The sequence below is a fragment of the Anser cygnoides genome, chromosome 15 (genome assembly GCF_040182565.1).
Source record: "Anser cygnoides isolate HZ-2024a breed goose chromosome 15, Taihu_goose_T2T_genome, whole genome shotgun sequence".
NCBI classification, from domain to species: domain Eukaryota; kingdom Metazoa; phylum Chordata; class Aves; order Anseriformes; family Anatidae; genus Anser; species Anser cygnoides.
The window spans coordinates 12,356,137-12,375,369 of NC_089887.1; the positions used below are offsets into that span (position 1 = coordinate 12,356,137).

Genomic DNA, 19,233 nt, shown 5'->3' on the forward strand with positions numbered 1-19,233 from the left:
AACTAAGCAGAACAAAGGAATCACTGTGCGTGTGTAAACTGAGGGAAGTGAGTTCACAGCTCAGCTGAGAGATTAGGATCTCTCAGCTGAGAAGCTGGAATTTCCAAAGTTAACTGCTGTGGCACTGCGTTCGGCTAGTCCTCGGTCAGTCTGCGTCTGAGCCTTCATCATAGTCTTCAGGTCTGTGCTGAATGTCAATAAACCCATGTTTACGAACACAAGGCTCATCCCCAAAACTTCTGGAGAACGCTGTATTTTCAAGAATGTCTAGAAAGTCCACGGCAGACCTGGAATAAAAACTTCCTGGCCCCCTTCTGGGTGAATTGTTTCTGCTTGTTTTTGGAAAAGAGAATGTCTTCCCCAGAATGTTTCCCAGGTGGAGAAAGCTGCCGTTTTCAGGCCAGCCGAGTAGACAAATTCTGTGGGCAGTAAGGGATGGATATTAATGCTGAAACATCTTCCAGTTTTATGGGCACTGCAGAAATTCTCGTTCTGGACTAGCAGCGAGGAACTCTCATTTGGTTGGGTCACTGCTGGCTTTTAAGCAATATTTCTGCATCTTCTGTAGGGGAGGAGAAAGTAACCTCTGAGATACTTTGTGTATATGCCATGCACAAGCCATACACACATACACGTGCCCCTCTACGCTGTGAACTGGTACCTCTGTACAGTACCTCTATTCTGTGAATTAAATCTGCTTTGACCACAACTACAGCCTTCTATTTCCTACAGCAAACCACCGCACAGTATTTCCTGGTGTTGGATTTTCCAGGCTATATGCCTGCAAATGGCTGCAGACATCGCCCCTGTAGCAGGCCTCCTACATAAGTTATCCTTCGAGGCTCAGCTACTAATACTCCAGAGTCCCTAAATGGGATTGTAGCGTGGCAGGAAAGCAATTTGCAACTCTGCCTTCTTATGGATTTTGCCTGGTTTTTAAGTGGCCTAAAAGCTTTCTGGTAAAGTGATGCCCCGTCTCTGCGAAGTCCGTCGCTCGAGAGGCGACCTTCCAGCTTAGCTTCGTCAGACCTGCGCGGCACCAGAGACATCTAAAGCCAAACCTGCCTCCCTTCTTTTTTTTGTTCTGCCTCATGCGAGGCTGTGCTTTGCCCTTTGAAAGGGCAGATGTAGCTGTCCAGGGTTAAAAGATGGAGGCATGCCGGCTGGCGCTGCTCAACCCCAAAGCGGTTAAAATGGTGATGTGCCAGTTGCTGTCACCCGTCAGGTAGTATAAGTTGTTTAAGAAAGCTATATCTGAAAAGCTACTGATGAAATGTGTTAAGATGGTTTTCCTTCAGGCACTACACCTGATATCGTTAAGGTTTTCCCACTCAGACACCTAACTGCTTAATTTCAGTGAAGCATGCAATATCAGCATGTTTCAGGTGGGCTCACTGTGGAGGTCTGTTTCTTTTCCAGAACCTGATCAATAAGATGTGGCTTGGAGTCCCATCTCAAGACAAAATGGAGATCCGCAGCTGCCTGCCCAAGCTCCTGCTAGCTCACCACAAAACTCTGCCTTACTTCATCAGGAACAAGCTCTGCAAAGTCATCGTGGATATTGGCCGACAGGACTGGCCAATGTTCTACCATGACTTCTTCACTAACATCTTGCAGGTAAGAAGCTTCTAAAGGTAAAACTTTTCATTCACAGAGGGCCATAATTTGTTTCCTTGAATAGTGACTTCCCTTGAAGATTAAATACTTGCATGAAAAACAAAGTTCCTTCTCTGATTCCTTTTCCTTTAATTTTCAAGTGGCCCATAGCTTCCTACTTATTGTACATCTTCCTAGTGTTATGTTGAAAGTGAAGTTTCTGAATGTAGCTGTTAGAGATTTTTTTTTACTTAATTCTATTAACCAAATTACCCTGAAAAGCTTTGCCACCTCATCATGTAGAGTCACTAACTGCATGCTGCTGGGGTGTTTGAGAGGAGAGAAGGTGTGTTTGAGGGCCCTGGCTGAGGCACTGCCACTAGCTTGAACGTTGTTTGTTTGACATGCAGCTCCTTCACAGTGAAGCCTGGGTCAGACGAACAGCTCACTGCTGCTGGAGCCCAGCCAGACTGGTGCTACCCTCCTCTTTTGGTTTGGGTGCTGTTTCCAGTTCTCCCCAAATCCTTCATAATTGGCTTAGAGGCTGAGTGTAAACTGAGGTGCTGCTCCATGTTTTTCTGCTGATAAAATTACATGATTTGAATGCAGCTACGCCCACAGACAAACCACAAGGCAATTATTGAAATAAATCAAGGTCCCAAAGTGTCAGGAGTTTTTGCTAAGACAAATGGACCTAGTATTAACTGCAAAATTAAAAAAAAAAAAAGCAGACTTGACAAACCGAGCTTGTTAACTTACTGGAGTAATCTCTTTTCAAATAGCTCTCTGTAATCACGTAGTGCAGCATACTGCAATTTTTTCCTGAATTGTCAGTCTGACAATAAGTACTTTAAGACAACTGTCTACACTTACAGTTTTGGCCTTGATTTCATCTGGATTTGCAATTGAAATGCTTTCTGAGCTTCCATTTGCTTTTCTAGCCATTTGGAGGCTATCTTAGGTGCTTGCAAGCCCACTTCGGGTATCAATTTTTCTTTAAGCCTCTCCTTGTAGACTCAGCTTCTGAGGGAACTGTTCCTATAAATTAATTTCTGTATCAGAGGCCTTCCAAAAATGTTCAGAGAAATTGGAAGAGAAGCACTAGTACTCAACTTCAGGATCCCAAAATAGTGAAGAGCAAAAGCAAAACACTCTGCTCCTGTGTTAGATAGACTTGAGAGTTGCACAAGTCCTTTCTTCTTCTGAGATCATTTGAAGCAATTATTAGATTCTTTAGCAGTAAATTGGTATCACAATCCTCTAAGTAGTTTCTAAAAGTTTTATTGAGCCATTAGGGAAATGGAGAAGAAAAGTAACTTGGTCTATTGTGCTATCATTATGCAGAAACAGTAATTCTAATGCTGCTGCTTTAGAGGTACAAAATTTAACGTTACTGGAGTGCCAGTGCCTGGTTTTGCTAGACTTCCTGGCTTTGTCAGAAGATATTATGAGAGGAGATGTTAAGTCGTCTTTTAATTCACTAACAAGTTGTATGTTTAACTTTCTTTAGCTGTCTGCTCCTGTGCCATCATGCTTCCTTTCCGAAGGCCAGAGTCGTGTACATCTAGACTAAAAGCTTATAGATGGCTTTTTTTCCCACAGCATATTTCACCAAACTGTGTAGCCTGGGCAATGTTAAGTCAGTTTGTCTCCGGTCTGGTGGGCCAGTGAGATGAAGTCAGCTTGCATTGTTTAATTTATGACTTCAAGGATTACTTGCAATAATTGTGATTGGCTTTAGATTTTTTTTTCTTCCAGAGGGAGTAGTGCATAAATCATTTGGATGGTTCAGGTCAAGAGAACAGCAATGTCTTTCAGCTGAAAATAAAACTTTGTCCCACTTGAGTGTGTCTGTAATGTCCCAGTGCCTAATGAAGGCAAAAATCACTGCTTTCTCTAGTCCTATTCCCGTGCGTCCTGTACATAGTGGAAATCATTCTTTTTAGGGTAAATGTGATTTCCAGAATGAGGTGTGGTGTAAATGCAAGGAGAGGTTACATCCCTTACCTGCGTTCTGTTGCCATCCAGTACTGGCTGCATTTGTCTGTCTGCAATTGGAAAGAACATTTTTTTAGGGGGGTGAGGGGGAACTGTTTGGCTGATGGTGCAGGCTCCCGGCCTGAGCGTGGCTTCAGCAGCAGCCCTGTTACGTGGTGAACTCACGGGTGCTGAGGCAATTCTGAGAAGTGATGATGTCAGCAGAAGGCCGTAAACAAGAGGAACAAACTGTTACTGGTAAACATGCTAGGACAGAGAATGTGTGCAATGACATTATGAAAGCTCTCTCGAAACCCCAAGGATTCCCATGGTGCTTGAACTGTTGCAACATAGATTAATGTCTCAGGAAATCCAATACTTGCAGTCCTCTTCCTTCAACATGCAGTGCTGTGAAATGGGGGAACTGATACTCGCTTGTAAACTGCTCATACAGTTACTTATCTCCTTTCTGTGATCTGATAGTTCTGCAGAATATTATCATGTATTGCATTCATGCCTTTTCCTCTCAGTTAATTCAGTCTCCTGTGACCACTCCTCTGGGACTGATAATGTTGAAAACAACTTCAGAAGAACTGGCATGTCCGCGAGAAGATCTTAGCGTAGCCCGGAAAGAAGAGTTACGCAAGCTGCTCCTGGACCAGGTGCAAACTGTGCTTGGGCTCCTCACAGGTAGGAGTCAGTGGGCTTGCAGCCCTGAAACAAGTGTCTTCCTTCACCGTCCCTATGATGCTAGCAGGCTTGCATGTCCTCGGTGCAGTGAGACAAGGTGTGGGCGATGTAGTGACCACTCCTGCTGTTCAAACGCGCAACTCTACTGTTGGGTGACTGGGTCAGATTACTGTGAAAGGAGCTTGTGTAGCAAAGTAGATATATAGCTGCATACATTCTCCTCTTTATAAAGGGATTGTCTTTTCTTAGTGACCCTGAAAAAATTAATGAGTTCTTGTACAGAATGTTCCTTGTTAGAGCACTCAAGATGTGTTTTAGCGGAGCTCTCTGTCTCCAGTATGTTTGTTAGATCAATCTGTCTTTTAGCAGTCTGTTCTGAAAAATGTCTCTTTGGCCAGGTATTTTGGAGAGCATATGGGACAAACACAGTGTTACTGCTGCCACTCCACCACCATCCCCAACTTCAGGAGAAAGTGGTAAGGACAGCTGAAGCTGAGTACTTGTCTTTAAGCTACATAATATTACTTCCAGGCGCTTTAACTTGCAATATTGAGTATAGATTCCTTCCCTTACTGTCTAACCTTTTCCTAAACTTGTTCTTAGTCCAACAAACTTCTGGTCAGAAATGCAAGCTTCACCTGAAGAAGCAATTTCCACTGCAGGGGATGCCCCACTTGAAAATGGTGCCTCGTTCGAGACAGCACTGTTCTCAGATGGCAAAAAGCTTTCTGAAGTGTCAATTCAAAATGCTGTTAAATCAGTGAGTTGGCGTTGTGTGGTGGTTCCACATGGATAGGCAGCTAAACTCCACCACACTGCTCTTTCATTCCCCCTCTTCAAAGGAAGAAGGGGAGAAAACACAATGGAAAAGCGTTCAAGGGTTGAGATAAGGACAGGGAGTTAGCTCACCAGTTACCGTCCTGGGCAAAAGAGACTCAGTGTAGGGAGATTAATATTTTGTATTGCTTATTACTACCAGACTAGAGCAGTGAGAAACTAAAACGGCTGGACTCCACTGACAGCAGCCACCCTTGTAACTCCCTGGTACCACAGCCCTGTCCCATAAACCCGATGCACATTTGTTATCTGTGATTTTCAGCTCAAAGTATATCAAAAGGCGGAGTGGAGCAAATCTGAAGCTCTAAATTAAAACAGAAGTGTCTAGAACTTTGGGCATATATGTGTTGGGAAACTTTTTCTTCCTACTCATCTTAGACTTTTGGATGGCTGTTTATCTATACTCATTTAAATTCGTATTAATTACCTTTGAAAAAAGAGTGTGTTTCTGTATCCCTGTACTCAGAGCACATCTCATTCATCCTGTTGCGGCTGTACCAGGGATAGCTGTAGGTGCAGGGGGTCTCCCCAGGCGTGAAGACAGTCTGGATGAGTACCGGTTTCTGTGGTGCCTCTGTTACATTCAGCTCACCCAAGAATTGTGCAGCAGCATGTGGTGTTTTTAGTCCTTCTCGGAATACAAAGTAGGAAAAAAGACCATGATTCAGTCAAATCATTTTTCTTTAAAAACTCTGATCTTGGCTTTGTCTGCTTTTAACAAAGAAAAAGAAAGGCTTATGGTCTTGAAACCTGTAATGTCTGGTTGTGCATAGGGAGGAGATGAAACACTTGGGGATCTCTAGGGTCACACTAGTACCAAATTGTGTGTGTTCTGTTACAAGGTGTTAAGGTACCTTGTTTTGTCTTTAAATCTGTCTGCAGGACCTTAAGCAGTTAGCTGAAAGTTGTTGATTGCTTCCTTGTGCCAGATTGTACTAGTTAGCTTCAGACAGCTGTCCCTGTTAAGTGTTGGTTAATGTTAGTGTTTGGTTTGTTAATGTTTTGTTAGTGTTAAAATTTTCACATTTAAATCCGAGTTGAACCAGAATTTCAAGTGCTTCTTTTCCTTAGAGCTTTAAGACATTTTGATATTTACATAAAAAATACAAAAACTTAAACAGAAAGCAATATCACCTTGTTTTTAGGGGGGGAATTCTGCTGTAGTTAGCAAAAGATAGAAAAAAATAATATTAACGGGAAAAAAAAAAAACACACCGAACCTGGCATATCACTTGGCAAGAGTGAGCGTGCCGCTTGGAGCGAGCAGGAGTGCCAGCTTCACCCGCCCTGCCAGCAAGTGCCCCAGTGCTGCGGTGCTGTGGCATTGAGTAAGATCGGCGTCTTCCAAGGTAAAAAGCTGATTCATGTTACCATAACACAGTTGGCAGCGAGTGACTCAGTGCCTGATAATGATGCTGTATTTGTACAAAACAGCTTGAATCGCTTAGTGAGCCCTTGTGCGTTCCTGCAGAAGGCTGTTTGACACAGTCGTGTTCAAGGCCGTGCCTGCAGAACCAAGCACTGCAGCAAAATCACGGGAAGAAATTCAGCAGAAGCCTGTTTGAAATGTCCTCTTGGTTCCTCAGTGAACTGCTGGATGTTGCTGGTGCCAAGACAGTTTTTCATCCAGTTGTGCTCTTATCTCATGGGGACTTTAGATCATAATTCTCTACATGGGAATTATGACGCAGTTATTTCTGGGTCTTCCCTCTTGTATGAGAATGAACAAACTCATGCGGTGCGTTTTCAAGATTTTTAACTGTTGGGGCTGCTAATAAGGAGAACGCAGGGTTTTAAAGCCAGACACACAAACCAGTAGCAGTGAGTGGCGGTTGTGGCATTGCACGTTTACTCATCTATTCGCAGATAGAAATAAAATTCAGGTTTTGGAGGTGAACTGCAGGGCAAATGTGGGTTTGGTGACACCTTGCCATGAAATTCTGCACTGTATGAATTAATTGCTTTTCTCCCCTAAAAATTTGTGAAATCAACGCTGACCAAATCTTCTTACATGCGTGTTGGTTATGTTTGAGTCACATTTATGCGAAGTATTCTGTTTACTGGTGACGCTTAAATTTTTTTGTTGTTTCCTCCATAGCTTAGATAAGGCCACCTTCCTTTTCTTATGTTCAGGAGAAATTAAAGGTATTCCAAAAAGTAAAATAAGCTTCAGAAGTCCATATAAATGTTTAATATCTTCTGTCAGAGCCAGAATCTCTTCAGGAACTTAAAAACTGTGCTTCCCTGTGCAACAAAGGAAGCAAAGTGAAATGGTTACTCACGAGTCTTGCATAGTTTTTAAATAGCACTAAAACCATATTAAACTCATTTCTTATACTGTTGAAGCAAAGGAGCTGTGTTCTATGTTGGGAAACATTTGGGCTATTGGATCAGTAGAGAACTTAGCAATAATCTCCCATCCTCCCAGTGTTGTCTTTGTGTGATTTATCTCTTTACTTGATGAATCCCTTCCTTAGGCATTTTCACTCACGTATGGTAAACAAATGAGTAGCACAAATGTTGCTTGTGCAAAGCTAGCACCATCCCAACCCCTCTCCTTTGATGTTTTTTCTCCTTGTGCATGAATGCAGTTGTAAATGTGTATCACCTGTTTGCACAGGTACAAAATATACCTTAAATTACACTTCTGAGCTTCAGCGATAAAACTGGGTGCAAAATACTCAGACCAATTGCTTTGAATTAGAGGGTCCTAATTTGCAGTCTGGCTGGTGTACTGACAGCTCAGAGTCTTTGATTCTCGTGGAAGAAGGCCTTTTGGAAGAAGCATTCCTGCTTCTATAAACATGATAAAAGCAGCTCGTGTGCTGCAGCACACGTCTAGTTGTGAGTGCTGCGATGGCAGCTGTCGTAATACTAAGGATAAGCGCAGGGTTATCTAATTCATCTGAAGTAGCGTGATGCCTCAAATTTCTGGAGTGGAGGAGAAAAAATGATGAAGTATGGCAGGGAGTTATGAATTTAGTGGTGTAGGACATCTATCTTGATGAGAAGTGGCGACTTAAAGAGAAGCCTGTTCATCGTGCATGCTTCTGGGTACTTTGGAAATAGCTCAGTAAACCATACCTGCTGGTTCGTCCTGCAGGGGCGTTGGGTCACTTCACTTTCAAAAAAGTTACCTGGATTTTTGGGGAGAACTTTAAATTCAGTAACGTAGCAAGTGCCTGTGGTTTTCTAAAGGTGAAGAGATTATTTGCACTCCAGGCAGAGAAGGGCATGGAGTAACCTGGGGAAAAGAAATAGGTTTCCAGCATGCGGTCTGTGGAAGCCTGTGAGTTAGTGGGTGAGTTAGTTAGGGCAGTCTAGCTGGCATTATCTGCTTGGATTTTCATAAAGCTTTCAACGCAGCTTCTCACTAAAAGCTTTTGCGAAAGCCAAGGCTCACTGGGCATAAGGGGAGTCCCTGCGACGATTAATTGGGCAGAAGGTAGGAGACGAAAGGTAAGTGGAAATGCTCAGCCCTCGCAATGAGGGGGGAGGTCACCGGTGGGGTCCTGCTTGGGACTGTGCACATGAACGTACTTGAGAGACCTGCCAAAAAGGCTGGGTGAAGAGACGAGGAGGCTTGCTGGCAGCACTGAGTGGTCAGAAGGGTGAAAAGGAGGTACGACTGGAGGTACGACTGGAGGTACGACTGGCAGGGGGATCTTGGGTGACTCTGGGCTAACGAAGTGAAACGCGATGCAGGGGAGCGTAACCTGCATTTGGCAGGGAGAGCAATACTCATCTCAGGCCGAGCTGTGGGCTCCAAGCTCACCTTCAGCATACAGGATTAACTTCTGAGTGTTGCACGAGATCATTTTACGAGAACTTCAGGCCAATAGCAGTCAAAAACTGCTGTGGCGCTGTGTGGAACTAAGGCTCACCCACATCTTCAATAGCAGGTGCAGTTCTGGTCTTCTGTACCAAGGGGGTAGAACAGAAATGAAGGCTTTGTGGAACAGCAATAAAGGTGATACTGAATCTCTTCCGTATAAGAAAGGCACAGTCTCAAATTGAGAGTGAGGAGCTGGGACAGAAGATACGGAGTGAAAAGGAGATGAATGGAAAAGTTGTTTTTCCCTGTTTGGTATAGGAAGTAAAGTTGATAGGCTTCAAACAAAAGCCATCTTTAACCTATATGTAGTTAGGCTGTGAAACTGTTGTAACAGGATGCTACATATCTGAAGTGTTTGTGGCTTCAGCTGGAGCCTGGCTAAATCCATGGGCGACAAATCCTCTGAGGCTGTGCAGAATTCTTCAAACCCCACCTGGCTCAGGAAACCTTTGCACTGCAAGTGGCCAGAGGCTGACGAATCTCACGTGTGCTCGCCATGGGTCTTTGGTCACTCCGGGAACAGGCAGGTCCTGTTCTCAGTAAGCAGGTTTCTGGTCTCACTCGGTACATCTGCTCTTATATAATCCACAAGCTGTCATATGCAAGCAGCAGCAACTCTGCCAAGTTTCAATATAATATGGATGTGCCAGAGAACTAATGCAAGCTTACATCAAGGATGCTCAAGCTTCTGAAGGAAATAAATTTTGTAAGAAATCCCTAAAATACACACCCTGGCATTACTATTATCTCTTCCAAAACGCTGCATGTGTGCTTCTCAGTAAAGCTAAAGGACAGTACAGAGCTGCCACTTGAACTTGTTTGTTCATAATAGTCCCTCTCAGCAACTCCTCTGACCTGACACATGAGATCTGTGCAAAAACTGAAGAAAATTCCAGAATACAAAAATCACTAGTTCATCTTGGACAAATCTTTGTACACTGACTTGCTGTGTACCAGAGGCTCTGATGGCTTTGGATTTGTAGGTACGGCTTGCAGTCGCACCATTTGAAGCTACCGCCTTGATGTATAATGGAGAGATGTGCTTTTTTTTCCTCAGGTGACCTGTTAAGTAGCCTGTTGCAGAGTCCCAGCGCAGCCAAATTATTGAACCAGCCAATCCCCATCCTTGACACGGAAAGTGAATATATTTGTTCCCTGGCACTGGAGTGCCTGGCACACCTCTTCAGCTGGATCCCTTTGTCTACCAGTATCACCCCGTCACTCCTCACCACCATTTTCCACTTTGCTCGCTTTGGCTGCGACACTCGCGTTAGGAAGATGTCTTCTGTCAACGGCAGCAGCCAGAACTCGGTGTTGGGACAGGAGCGTGGCCGACTTGGCGTCTTGGCTATGTCTTGCATCAATGAACTGATGTCTAAGAACTGCGTGCCTATGGAGTTTGAGGAGTATTTGTTACGGATGTTCCAGCAGACTTTCTACCTCCTGCAGAAGATTACCAAGGAGAATAATGCCCATACAGTGAAGAGCCGACTAGAGGAACTGGATGAAAGGTAAGAGAAACCATACAGCTAAGTAGCTGTGCTAGGGCCTCTTGCTTTCTAAAGGACAGTGTTTATTAATTTGCGGTCATGCATGGTGTGTCTAATCACCTTTTTTTCAGAGTTCTGTGCTGGTGGAGACAGGCAGAAAGGTAGGTGCCCACAGGTAAGGTTCTGGTAAGGGGCTAAGTTTGCTAAGTGACCGTGGTGGCACAGGTTTGTATTCTTTCCTGTCCTCTTCCTCCCCTTTCCCCGTTCGTTACTGTTTGACTGCAGGTCTGAGGTGGCACAAGAGCTGAACCTGCCCTTCATTCAGTTGTAACAGAACAACAGAAGAGGCACAGTGAGGTAAAGGCATTGCAGTATTCCCTTTGCTGGTCGGTATCTGCCTTCTCTGTCTTAAACTCAACCATACAAAGAGTGGGTAGATATTCTGCGAGTCATGACTTGAAAGAAAAGAGAAATAGTTTCATACCCTTCATTGAGATGTGACAACTTTTGATTACTCTTTTTTGTTTGTTTTGTTTTGTATTTAAACAACACTGAAAGACAGCTTGGGGAACTCCATTCACAGCAGTGGTGAATGGCTCCGCCACGGAGGCTGTCTTGCGTGCTTGGCTGGAGGCAGCAGGGGAAGTGGCAGCATCTCGGGAGGCTGCGTGTTCTGGTTGTTCTCCAGAAAGTCACTGCCGTGCTCCTTGCCTGAAACAGCTTGACTCTTTCGTAGCGGATATTCCTACTTGTAGGAGAGAAAGTGAGATTTGTCTTGCTGTTGCGTTGAGTGGTTGAATCCACGTGTTGACAGGGTGGTGAACGAGGTGATGACTCGATGCTGCCTTTCACTGCCGGCCTGCTGTGCGAGCGCTTGCGATGGGAAGACAGGCAGACTGGTGCTAATGTTGACAGATATGTTGTAAATGTGAATGTGCTCGGGATCTTGCTGCGGATGCACAATGATGGAAATAAACTTCTGGTGCTGCTGGACAAAGATGCAGCAGAAAGATTTTTGAGCTTTTTTTTTTTCACCTTGATACTCACTCAGGTGTAAAACAGAATTTGGAATCAACTGTGGGTCTTTTTGTAGACATGACTTGCATGTTTCTTCTGTAAAAACGTTTTCCATATCTTTAAACACACTGGCAACTCTGGGATAATAAATGTAGATTAGTTGTGACTTCTGTTTAACAGTGAATTCCGCTTGCTCGCTTCTTGACTTACTGTGACTTCAGTATTGCTCGCTTCCTAAAAATAATGTCTTAAATGGTGGAAATGTGCTACCTTTGCATATGGGATACGTGCACAGAGAGCAAGGGGTCGCACTCTGGATTTCACAAAAGCTGTCCTGTAAACCTGCAATAAATGCAATGCCCTCTGTAACTCCTTTTTCTTCTATGGAAATATCAGTAAGCTGCCTTCAGTGACCAAACTGTGGAAGAGATGTAGCTGTGTTGGCTTTTACTGAGATCATATTGCTGTCCCATTATCTTCTGCTGCTTATGCGTGTTATCCAGAGATCTCTGATATCTCTACTTACAAGAATCCTTCTCACTCATTGCTAAGGTCTGAAATACGGAAGTAACTAAGATGTTCTGGGGAGACTGCTTGGAAAAATCTAGCTGACTTTGGCAGGAATGGAGCTCTCTGTGCTCACTCTGTCCTCACTGTGGAAATGGCTTTGCCTTGTATAGGAGGATGTTCCTAGTTTTACATCCAAAACTAAAGAACTTATCGAGTGAATGCGTCTTCTTGAGATGGACTAACAAAGTCCTAAACAAAACTGGTGCTGGACAAAGTGCCCTACTTCAGCAGATGGCCGTCTTTAGAGCTTGCCTGCCATAGGTCTGTTTTTCCCCAGCCTCTTGTGGCAGTGATTCCTTTTGTCTTGTTATGAAATCGGTGTGGTTTTGAATAGATTCTACTGCTGAATAGAAGAAGGTTAAGCTTGAACTGTCTTTTGCTTTATTTGTGTTGGCTTCAACTTGAAAATGTGAAAATATTGGAAATGGGAATGGAAAATGTCCGGTCTGGATAGAAGCAGCGGCTTAGAGGTTGCAGTATGGGCTTTGGGGTGTGCAGAGCTAGGTGCCGAGTAGGAATGTCCCTGGTCTCAGGTCAGAACCTCTTCAGAAAATAAAAATGAAAAAAATGAAGGAAATGTTTGCGTCTGGATACTTATTTTTTGCTCTCTTTTATTTTTGATGCCTTTGGTCAGTGGTCAGGCATGTTTAGTGATGATTCAGGTCGAGCAGGCAGTGCCAAATAAAAAGTTCGTGTAATCTTTTTGCATATTCAAAGCATCGTATGGTTTTTATAGGCTTATAATAACTAACAGTGTTGCAGCTCTGTTAGCTGGCAGTGCTTCCAGACTTGATTTACTTGTGGTTAGAGCATTTGTCTTCAAACCAGCATTTGCAGAAGGGGAGAGGAAGGCAGTACAGTAAAACAAATCCGCTCAATTGTGTCTGAAACTGTGCTAAACCTAACTTGCTGTTTCTTTTAAAAGAAAATCTTGAAGTGCTCTTATACTGCAGAACTCTTAAGGTATGGGAAGGACAAATTACTCTGCCCACAGCCTTGTCACTGGATCACTGGAGCTCTCGCTGTTCGTATATCATGTTGCGATGCATTGGTCCTGTGTACAGATGGAGTGCTTTGTTCTTCTGTGTTCAGATCAATATGAAGATGATTTTTAACCTTGAGGAAGCTTGTGTTGTGCACGGCATGTTTTTATTCCATGACAGCTTACCCCATTGTGGTCTTTGTAATTTTTCCCCAGTGGTACACAAGAACCCTCTGTGCTTGCACCGAGGTCATGCTCTTGCTGGACTCCTGAAATTTTGGTAGCAGGCTTCTTTTTGGATCTCCGTTTTGTATGGTCCCATGCTCTGGAGGAAGATTTGTCTTTATTGTCTAGTTCAGTCACAAAAGCCTGGGCTCAGCTGAGAAACTTCAGGATAATAGTTGATCATCTGCACAGCATAAGAAGCAGTCCTTTCCAGCTCTAAACTATGTGGCTCTCCCACTACCTCCTGTGAATTTTTAACACGTGTATTGTTAACTTGTGCATTAACTTCTTGCTTTTAGCTGAATTCCTCAGTGGTACAGTTTATATGACTAATCCTGTATACATCAGTATGATCAGTCTTGCTATCGTGTACTTATTTCTCTAGGGTGGGGGGGATTGTGTTTATTTGCAGGCCTGACTAAACTCAATTATATTTATCTGAATATTAAAGTTGCTTTTGACTAGACTGTCTTTTCTGCTGTTTCAGGTATTAATGGAAGGAAGGGTTGCCCATCCTGTAGGTAATTGTTGCAGGGCTTTATATTTTAATTGTTCTACTGGCTGTTAATTGTAACTTTCTTTTTTAATGAAAGGTTTTTGAGTGAATTTATCATTGTTTCAATGAAATTGCTTTTTCTTGTGGCATCCTTCAGGTTTTCTTAATTGTGTTTTCTTCTGTCCCTTGTAGCTACATTGAGAAGTTTACGGACTTTCTTCGTCTCTTTGTGAGTGTCCATCTACGAAGAATTGAATCCTATTCCCAGTTTCCCGTGGTTGAATTTCTGGCACTGTTATTCAAATACACTTTTCATCAGGTACAGCCTTGTGGCATTGTTTTTCCTTGGTCTGTTCTTCATGTCCTGTTGTTTTGTACAGCAGGGGTAGCTTGTTTTCCTCGGTGGAGCTGATACCTAAAGCTAGCCCAAAAAAAAAAAAAAAAAAAAACAAAAAAACAAAAAAACAAAAAAAACAATTGACTTCTTACTGGCACTTACTTCCCCAGTGTTGCTGGGGACTTGGAAATGTCTTAATGTGCTCCTGGATTTAGCTGGAGACAACATTCACATGTAGTTACCTCGTAAGAACAACTTGTCTGTTGTTTAATTTTTTCTACTTTTTTTTTTTTTTGCTAGCCCATGAAATAGAAAATGTTGTCTGGAAAAAGTCTGTCTGGCTTGTTTTGTGTTTGGGGATGTTTTTCTTTCTCCTGAATCTGCGGCTTTTACTGTATCTGAAGCATTCCTTGTATTTTTCAATTTTGCAGTTTAAAACAAACTGGCTTTTGATACGCGTTACGTTGCTGTAGAAGCTGTCATAATGCAGTTCAGGCCTATTCACCATCGTATGTGAATAATGACAGGAAGCAGATTTATAAAATGCTAGAAGTTGATGCAGCAAGCCGTGAGATGGGCTCACGCTGAGACAGCCCTTGTCATCACTGGGTTCCCACCTTGTGCCAAAGCTCTTGCTCATCTTTTGACATCTTGAGGCTGCAAGTCTCTTCAGTGACCTCCTAGAAACTTTTCAGTACAGCAAGAAGTTATTCCCATGGATTGAAGTGCATGCTAACTAACATTTGCATTGTGTGAAATTGAAATTGCCATAGTTTGAGAGATTCATTATGAAATTTGGTGTATTTCAGCCTACCCATGAAGGTTACTTTTCTTGCTTGGACATTTGGACGCTCTTCTTGGACTATTTGACTAGCAAAATTAAAAGTCGTCTGGCAGACAAAGAAGCAGTACTCAATAGGTAAGTAATTGGGAAGGTAGTTGGGATTTGACAGCTGCAGAGGGTCTTGTGGTCACTATGGAAATATTGAGAAACAAGCTATTGTTTACTGCAGCTGTGTGTAGAGCCCTTTTTTCTAAAAATCACTGAACATAAGTTTAGACTGGAGTGCTTACCACATGTTCATTGAACAGAATTCAAGCTGAGCAAATTAAGGCAGGAAGAAAGGTCACAGAAATATTGCATGTGAACCTAGCAGCCAGAGGAAGAAAGCTTTGGAGTCTAAAATAGAACTGGAATATATTTTTAGAGTATTTTAGAGCACATTTTAGCTCATACTAGAGGAGGAGACTACAGAGTTAAGTTGTGTAGGAACGGTTCACACACCGTTTGTACAACTAACTGATGACTTACGAAATATTTAGATTTAATTGGGGTTTTAAAATCTGTTTAAATGGAGGATGTGCTTGAGAAATACTGGTGGTGCTGTGTTTGAAAGTTCTGCTTGCTTACCTCTGTAGCTAATGACGTGTATGAATTGTAACAGTGGTTGGCAGCACTTCCTTGGTAGGTGCTGCCTCCTGAAATAATTGGCTCTCTGCTTTTATCAAGAGTCCTTTTGCTCCCCCCAAAAATACCTGGTGAATATACTGAATCTTGTTCAAATTTGTTAGGCTTAAAAGCCCCATGGCTTGTGCCATATTGCTCTTAGCCTACTGCAGAAGGAAGCTGTTTTCCCCTGGAGCGTACTAAATTTAAGTAAGTGGTTAGTTACTGAAAGACAGCCTGGTGTCATAACCACAAAGAACAAATGTGGAACTAGCTTACACCAGACAGCTCTCTTCCTTTCAGCATGGGAACTGAGTATTTTTAATTTCTCAGGTAGTAGGTATTTGCATTTGAACTTTGTTACAATTTGTTCCTAATTTGCTACTGTCTGCCTGATGCTGTTGGACTCTGCCTTGGCATTCTGCTCCCCTTCATCTGGCTAATGTGTGTGTAATGCATGTTCTCTGTACATCAGGCATTTTGTTATGGAGAGAATTGAAAGAAACCATAGCTGTCTCTCTTGGAGATATTTCACTCAAAAGAGCGACAAATAAAAAAGAACCACATTTAAGTGTTTGAAGCTTGTAGTGCTGTTTTGTCAGAACTACCTGTTTTTAATAGCAACTTTATATAGCTACGACTTCCTCTGCGCTTTAAGACATGTAAATGCCTCAGTTTGATAATATGGGTGTGGTTACACCACAGGAGCACAGATGAAATTTCCTGTTCCGTGGCTTATAAACTCTGCATTTAGTACACATTGCAGTTCTACTACTGGATAAATTGCCCAGTCGTGAGTTATGTCATCTGGCTACAGAAAAGATGTTAATTCAGCCACCTTGCACAGAAAGCTTTCAGCTGCTTAGCTGGTGGTGCAGCTGATGAGTCTGACGCTTGGATTGCATCATTCCTTGCATCTTTGTTAGTAGATGTTAATGTCTGGTTTTCCAACCTGATCTCACTTAGAAGAGGGCATGACTGGTCCTTGCATAGGACAAGCTGTGTTTTGAGGAAGGTGGCTTAAGAAAAGAGAAAAGAACACACAGAACAAAATCCCCAAACTTTGGCGGTGCCAGCAGAAATGGATGCATGGTCAGGTGACTGCTAGCTTAGCAGCTTGGTATTATTTTTGTGATCAATGGAGGAAGGAGTATCTTCTGCACTCCATACCTGTTGCATAGTACCTGGGATGAAAGGATGTCTTTCAGTGACACATTTTTAGTGTTATAGTAGAAGTGGAAAAAGTGCTGGCTTTGTTTTAGAGGGCAAGGGCCTGAATTCATTGGCCAACAACGTATGGGAAGAAGATAGCAGAACAAAGAGCCTCAGGGGATGTCCCCTTTTGTAGGTGAACAGCAATTCTATCCCCCTTCATCTGTTCCTTATTCACTGCCCAGAAAGTATAGCACCAGACATGCTCCTGAGGAGCAGATTGAGCAGTAAGAGGGTGCTGGTGTCTCCTGTTCACATACAGCTGCCATTCCTCCTGGAAGACCACTCCTGCTACCCTTCCTGTTCTGTACTTCTGGGCTGCTGCTTTAGGCAATGGTTATCCATTTCCCTCTCAGAGATAGTGGGGTATCAGATATTACCACAGGCTTTTTCCTTGCAGGTAGCTTGTGACGTAAAGTGACGCGTTACTCTTAATCCAAAGCTCTATTTGATGTTGTGTGTATAAGCCCGTAAAGCTGTGCTGCAGGCTCTTTGCAGTGGCTCACGTTAAACTGTCATCTGATTTACATCTCTCCTTTGCTGGAAGGGCTGTGAGCACAGCAGTCCCTGCAGAATTGCTTTATCACACTCCTGTTGTCTTCTCCATGGTCATAGGTACGAAGATGCCTTGGTTCTGTTGCTGACGGAGGTGTTGAATCGAATCCAGTTCAGGTATAACCAGGCACAGCTGGAGGAGCTGGATGATGAGACACTGGATGATGATGTAAGGAGCAGAGTTGAACAAGGACAGCTGCACGTTCAGATATTAACTGCCGCGCTCATTACACCTGGAATGTCTTTCCCAAAGCTTGAGTTCTGGAGTACAGGCTAGATGCCTACTGCTTCACTCAGTTCTGCGTGGGTTTTGAGGTTTAAAGAAGCATGAAATGCATTTATCAAAAATACATCTAAGTTCCACTGAAAGGATATGACCTTTGTTTTTAACTTTGTTCTTATGGGGAAAAATATAGGTATCTATGCTCTGTTTATCAGAGGCATTAGGTGTCTGTGTCTGGTTGCTTTGGAATGTAAATGCAGAAATATTTTTCAAGACAGAAGCTTTAAGCTGTATATACTAGTGCTTTCATTTGAGCATATTTCTCTGAAGTCAGTAAATATCATCTCAATCCATACTGATAACAGTAAAAGTAAAGTGCAGTAGGTGGCTGAAGTGTCAGAGGCTGGAGCATTAGAGTGCCACGTGGTGCTACATAACAGATGCCAGTCATCTGTGCAGTAACTGTGCTTCAGGAGTGAAAGCTTGCAGCTTCTCACCCCAGGGAAACAGAGGCATGCAGGCCCAGAGAGGGGGGTCAGTAAAACTGTTCCCGGTCAGGTGTCTGGCACCATGTGAGACTCAGGAGCGGTATCTCTTTGGCAGCCGGGTGTCTGCAAAAGCCAGGCTCTGGAAAGGAGTTAGGCTGGGGCTCAGTGCTCGGGACCAGCTACAAAAGGCCACCTGTTTCCCTCAGGAAGTGCTGTGCTTACCTTGTTGTTTCTTCCCATAGCAGCAGACTGAGTGGCAGCGGTACTTGCGCCAGAGCTTGGAAGTGGTTGCAAAAGTCATGGAGCTCTTGCCAACCCATGCCTTCTCCACACTAGTAAGTAACTATGCAGACCAAAAGCACAACGTGAAGTGAGCACCAACTGCTGGAATTTGTTGCAAGCTGTTTCACAGAGGCCAGGGGGCCAAAAAAAGTAGGGAGATTTGCTTTTAGAAATGTAAGCTTGGCAAAGGAGAGACCAGAAATCAAAAAATTGGTTTTTGGCTTTGTTGAATTTCTTGGTGTGGTGTTGTGAAGATACTTCACAGTGAGCATCTGAGTCCTACTTGCTGGACACCAAGCTTTATGGAAATGCCCATCTCTTCAAGTGTAAATAATTCATTGCTGTTTATCTTGGCCTTTATGTTAGGAGACAGCGTTGTGAATTGGACAGATATGTGTCATTAGGATTTTAAGGAGAGCAAAATCTTTGTTTAAATGAAAGGCTAGATACAAATGCTGAAAACATTGCCTTGGACAGAGGGGAATTACATCTGATAAACACAGATAAGTGCTTCTTTCCAGCTAGTGTCACTGTTGTTGCTGGAACAAGTTGCCTTATTTTGTAGCATTATAAGGGTTTCTGAGGAGGAGACTTCAAGGCTGTGAGGCAGTGGAGTCCAAAATTCAGAGTTGGTCTTTACTCTGGACGAGAAAAAAGGCAGGTATATGCAGTGGGAACTCAAAGCAAGTCTATTAACCCCACTGGAAATAGCGCATGCCTAGATCTCTGAGCTATGTTGTCAAGAAGCAAAGAACATTGAACTGCTACAGAGGCAGAAGATGCCTGACCTGAACTAAGCACCAGAAGCACATTATTAGAAACTCCAAAGTAGTGAGCAAAATAGTTATCATGCAAATGTCAAGTTCCTCTGCAGCGTGGTGGCATGGCATGAGTTAGCAAGAGGAAGATAAACGGAACAGCTGTTTCAGTGAGCACAGTGAGCATACGGGTCATACGGTGAAGAGCATGTGGCT

At 43.2% G+C, this 19,233-nt stretch overlaps 1 protein-coding gene across 5 annotated transcripts in view; it reads left to right on the forward strand.

Annotated features, from left to right (window-relative positions):
* Positions 1–19,233, forward strand: part of XPO6 (exportin 6) — a 55,059-nt gene that overhangs the window by 18,435 nt on the left and 17,391 nt on the right. For 2 of the 5 annotated variants that reach the window (XM_048062054.2, XM_048062047.2), the window contains exons 4-12: positions 1,420–1,617; positions 4,104–4,263; positions 4,662–4,739; positions 9,993–10,446; positions 10,557–10,586; positions 13,908–14,034; positions 14,862–14,971; positions 17,327–17,435; positions 18,220–18,312. In XM_048062054.2, coding sequence (XP_047918011.1) covers positions 1,420–1,617; positions 4,104–4,263; positions 4,662–4,739; positions 9,993–10,446; positions 10,557–10,586; positions 13,908–14,034; positions 14,862–14,971; positions 17,327–17,435; positions 18,220–18,312 — 1,359 coding nt within the window. The remainder of the gene's footprint in view (positions 1–1,419; positions 1,618–4,103; positions 4,264–4,661; positions 4,740–9,992; positions 10,447–10,556; positions 10,587–13,907; positions 14,035–14,861; positions 14,972–17,326; positions 17,436–18,219; positions 18,313–19,233) is intronic. The other 3 variants (XM_066977579.1, XM_066977580.1, XM_066977581.1) reach the window with 3 other exon arrangements.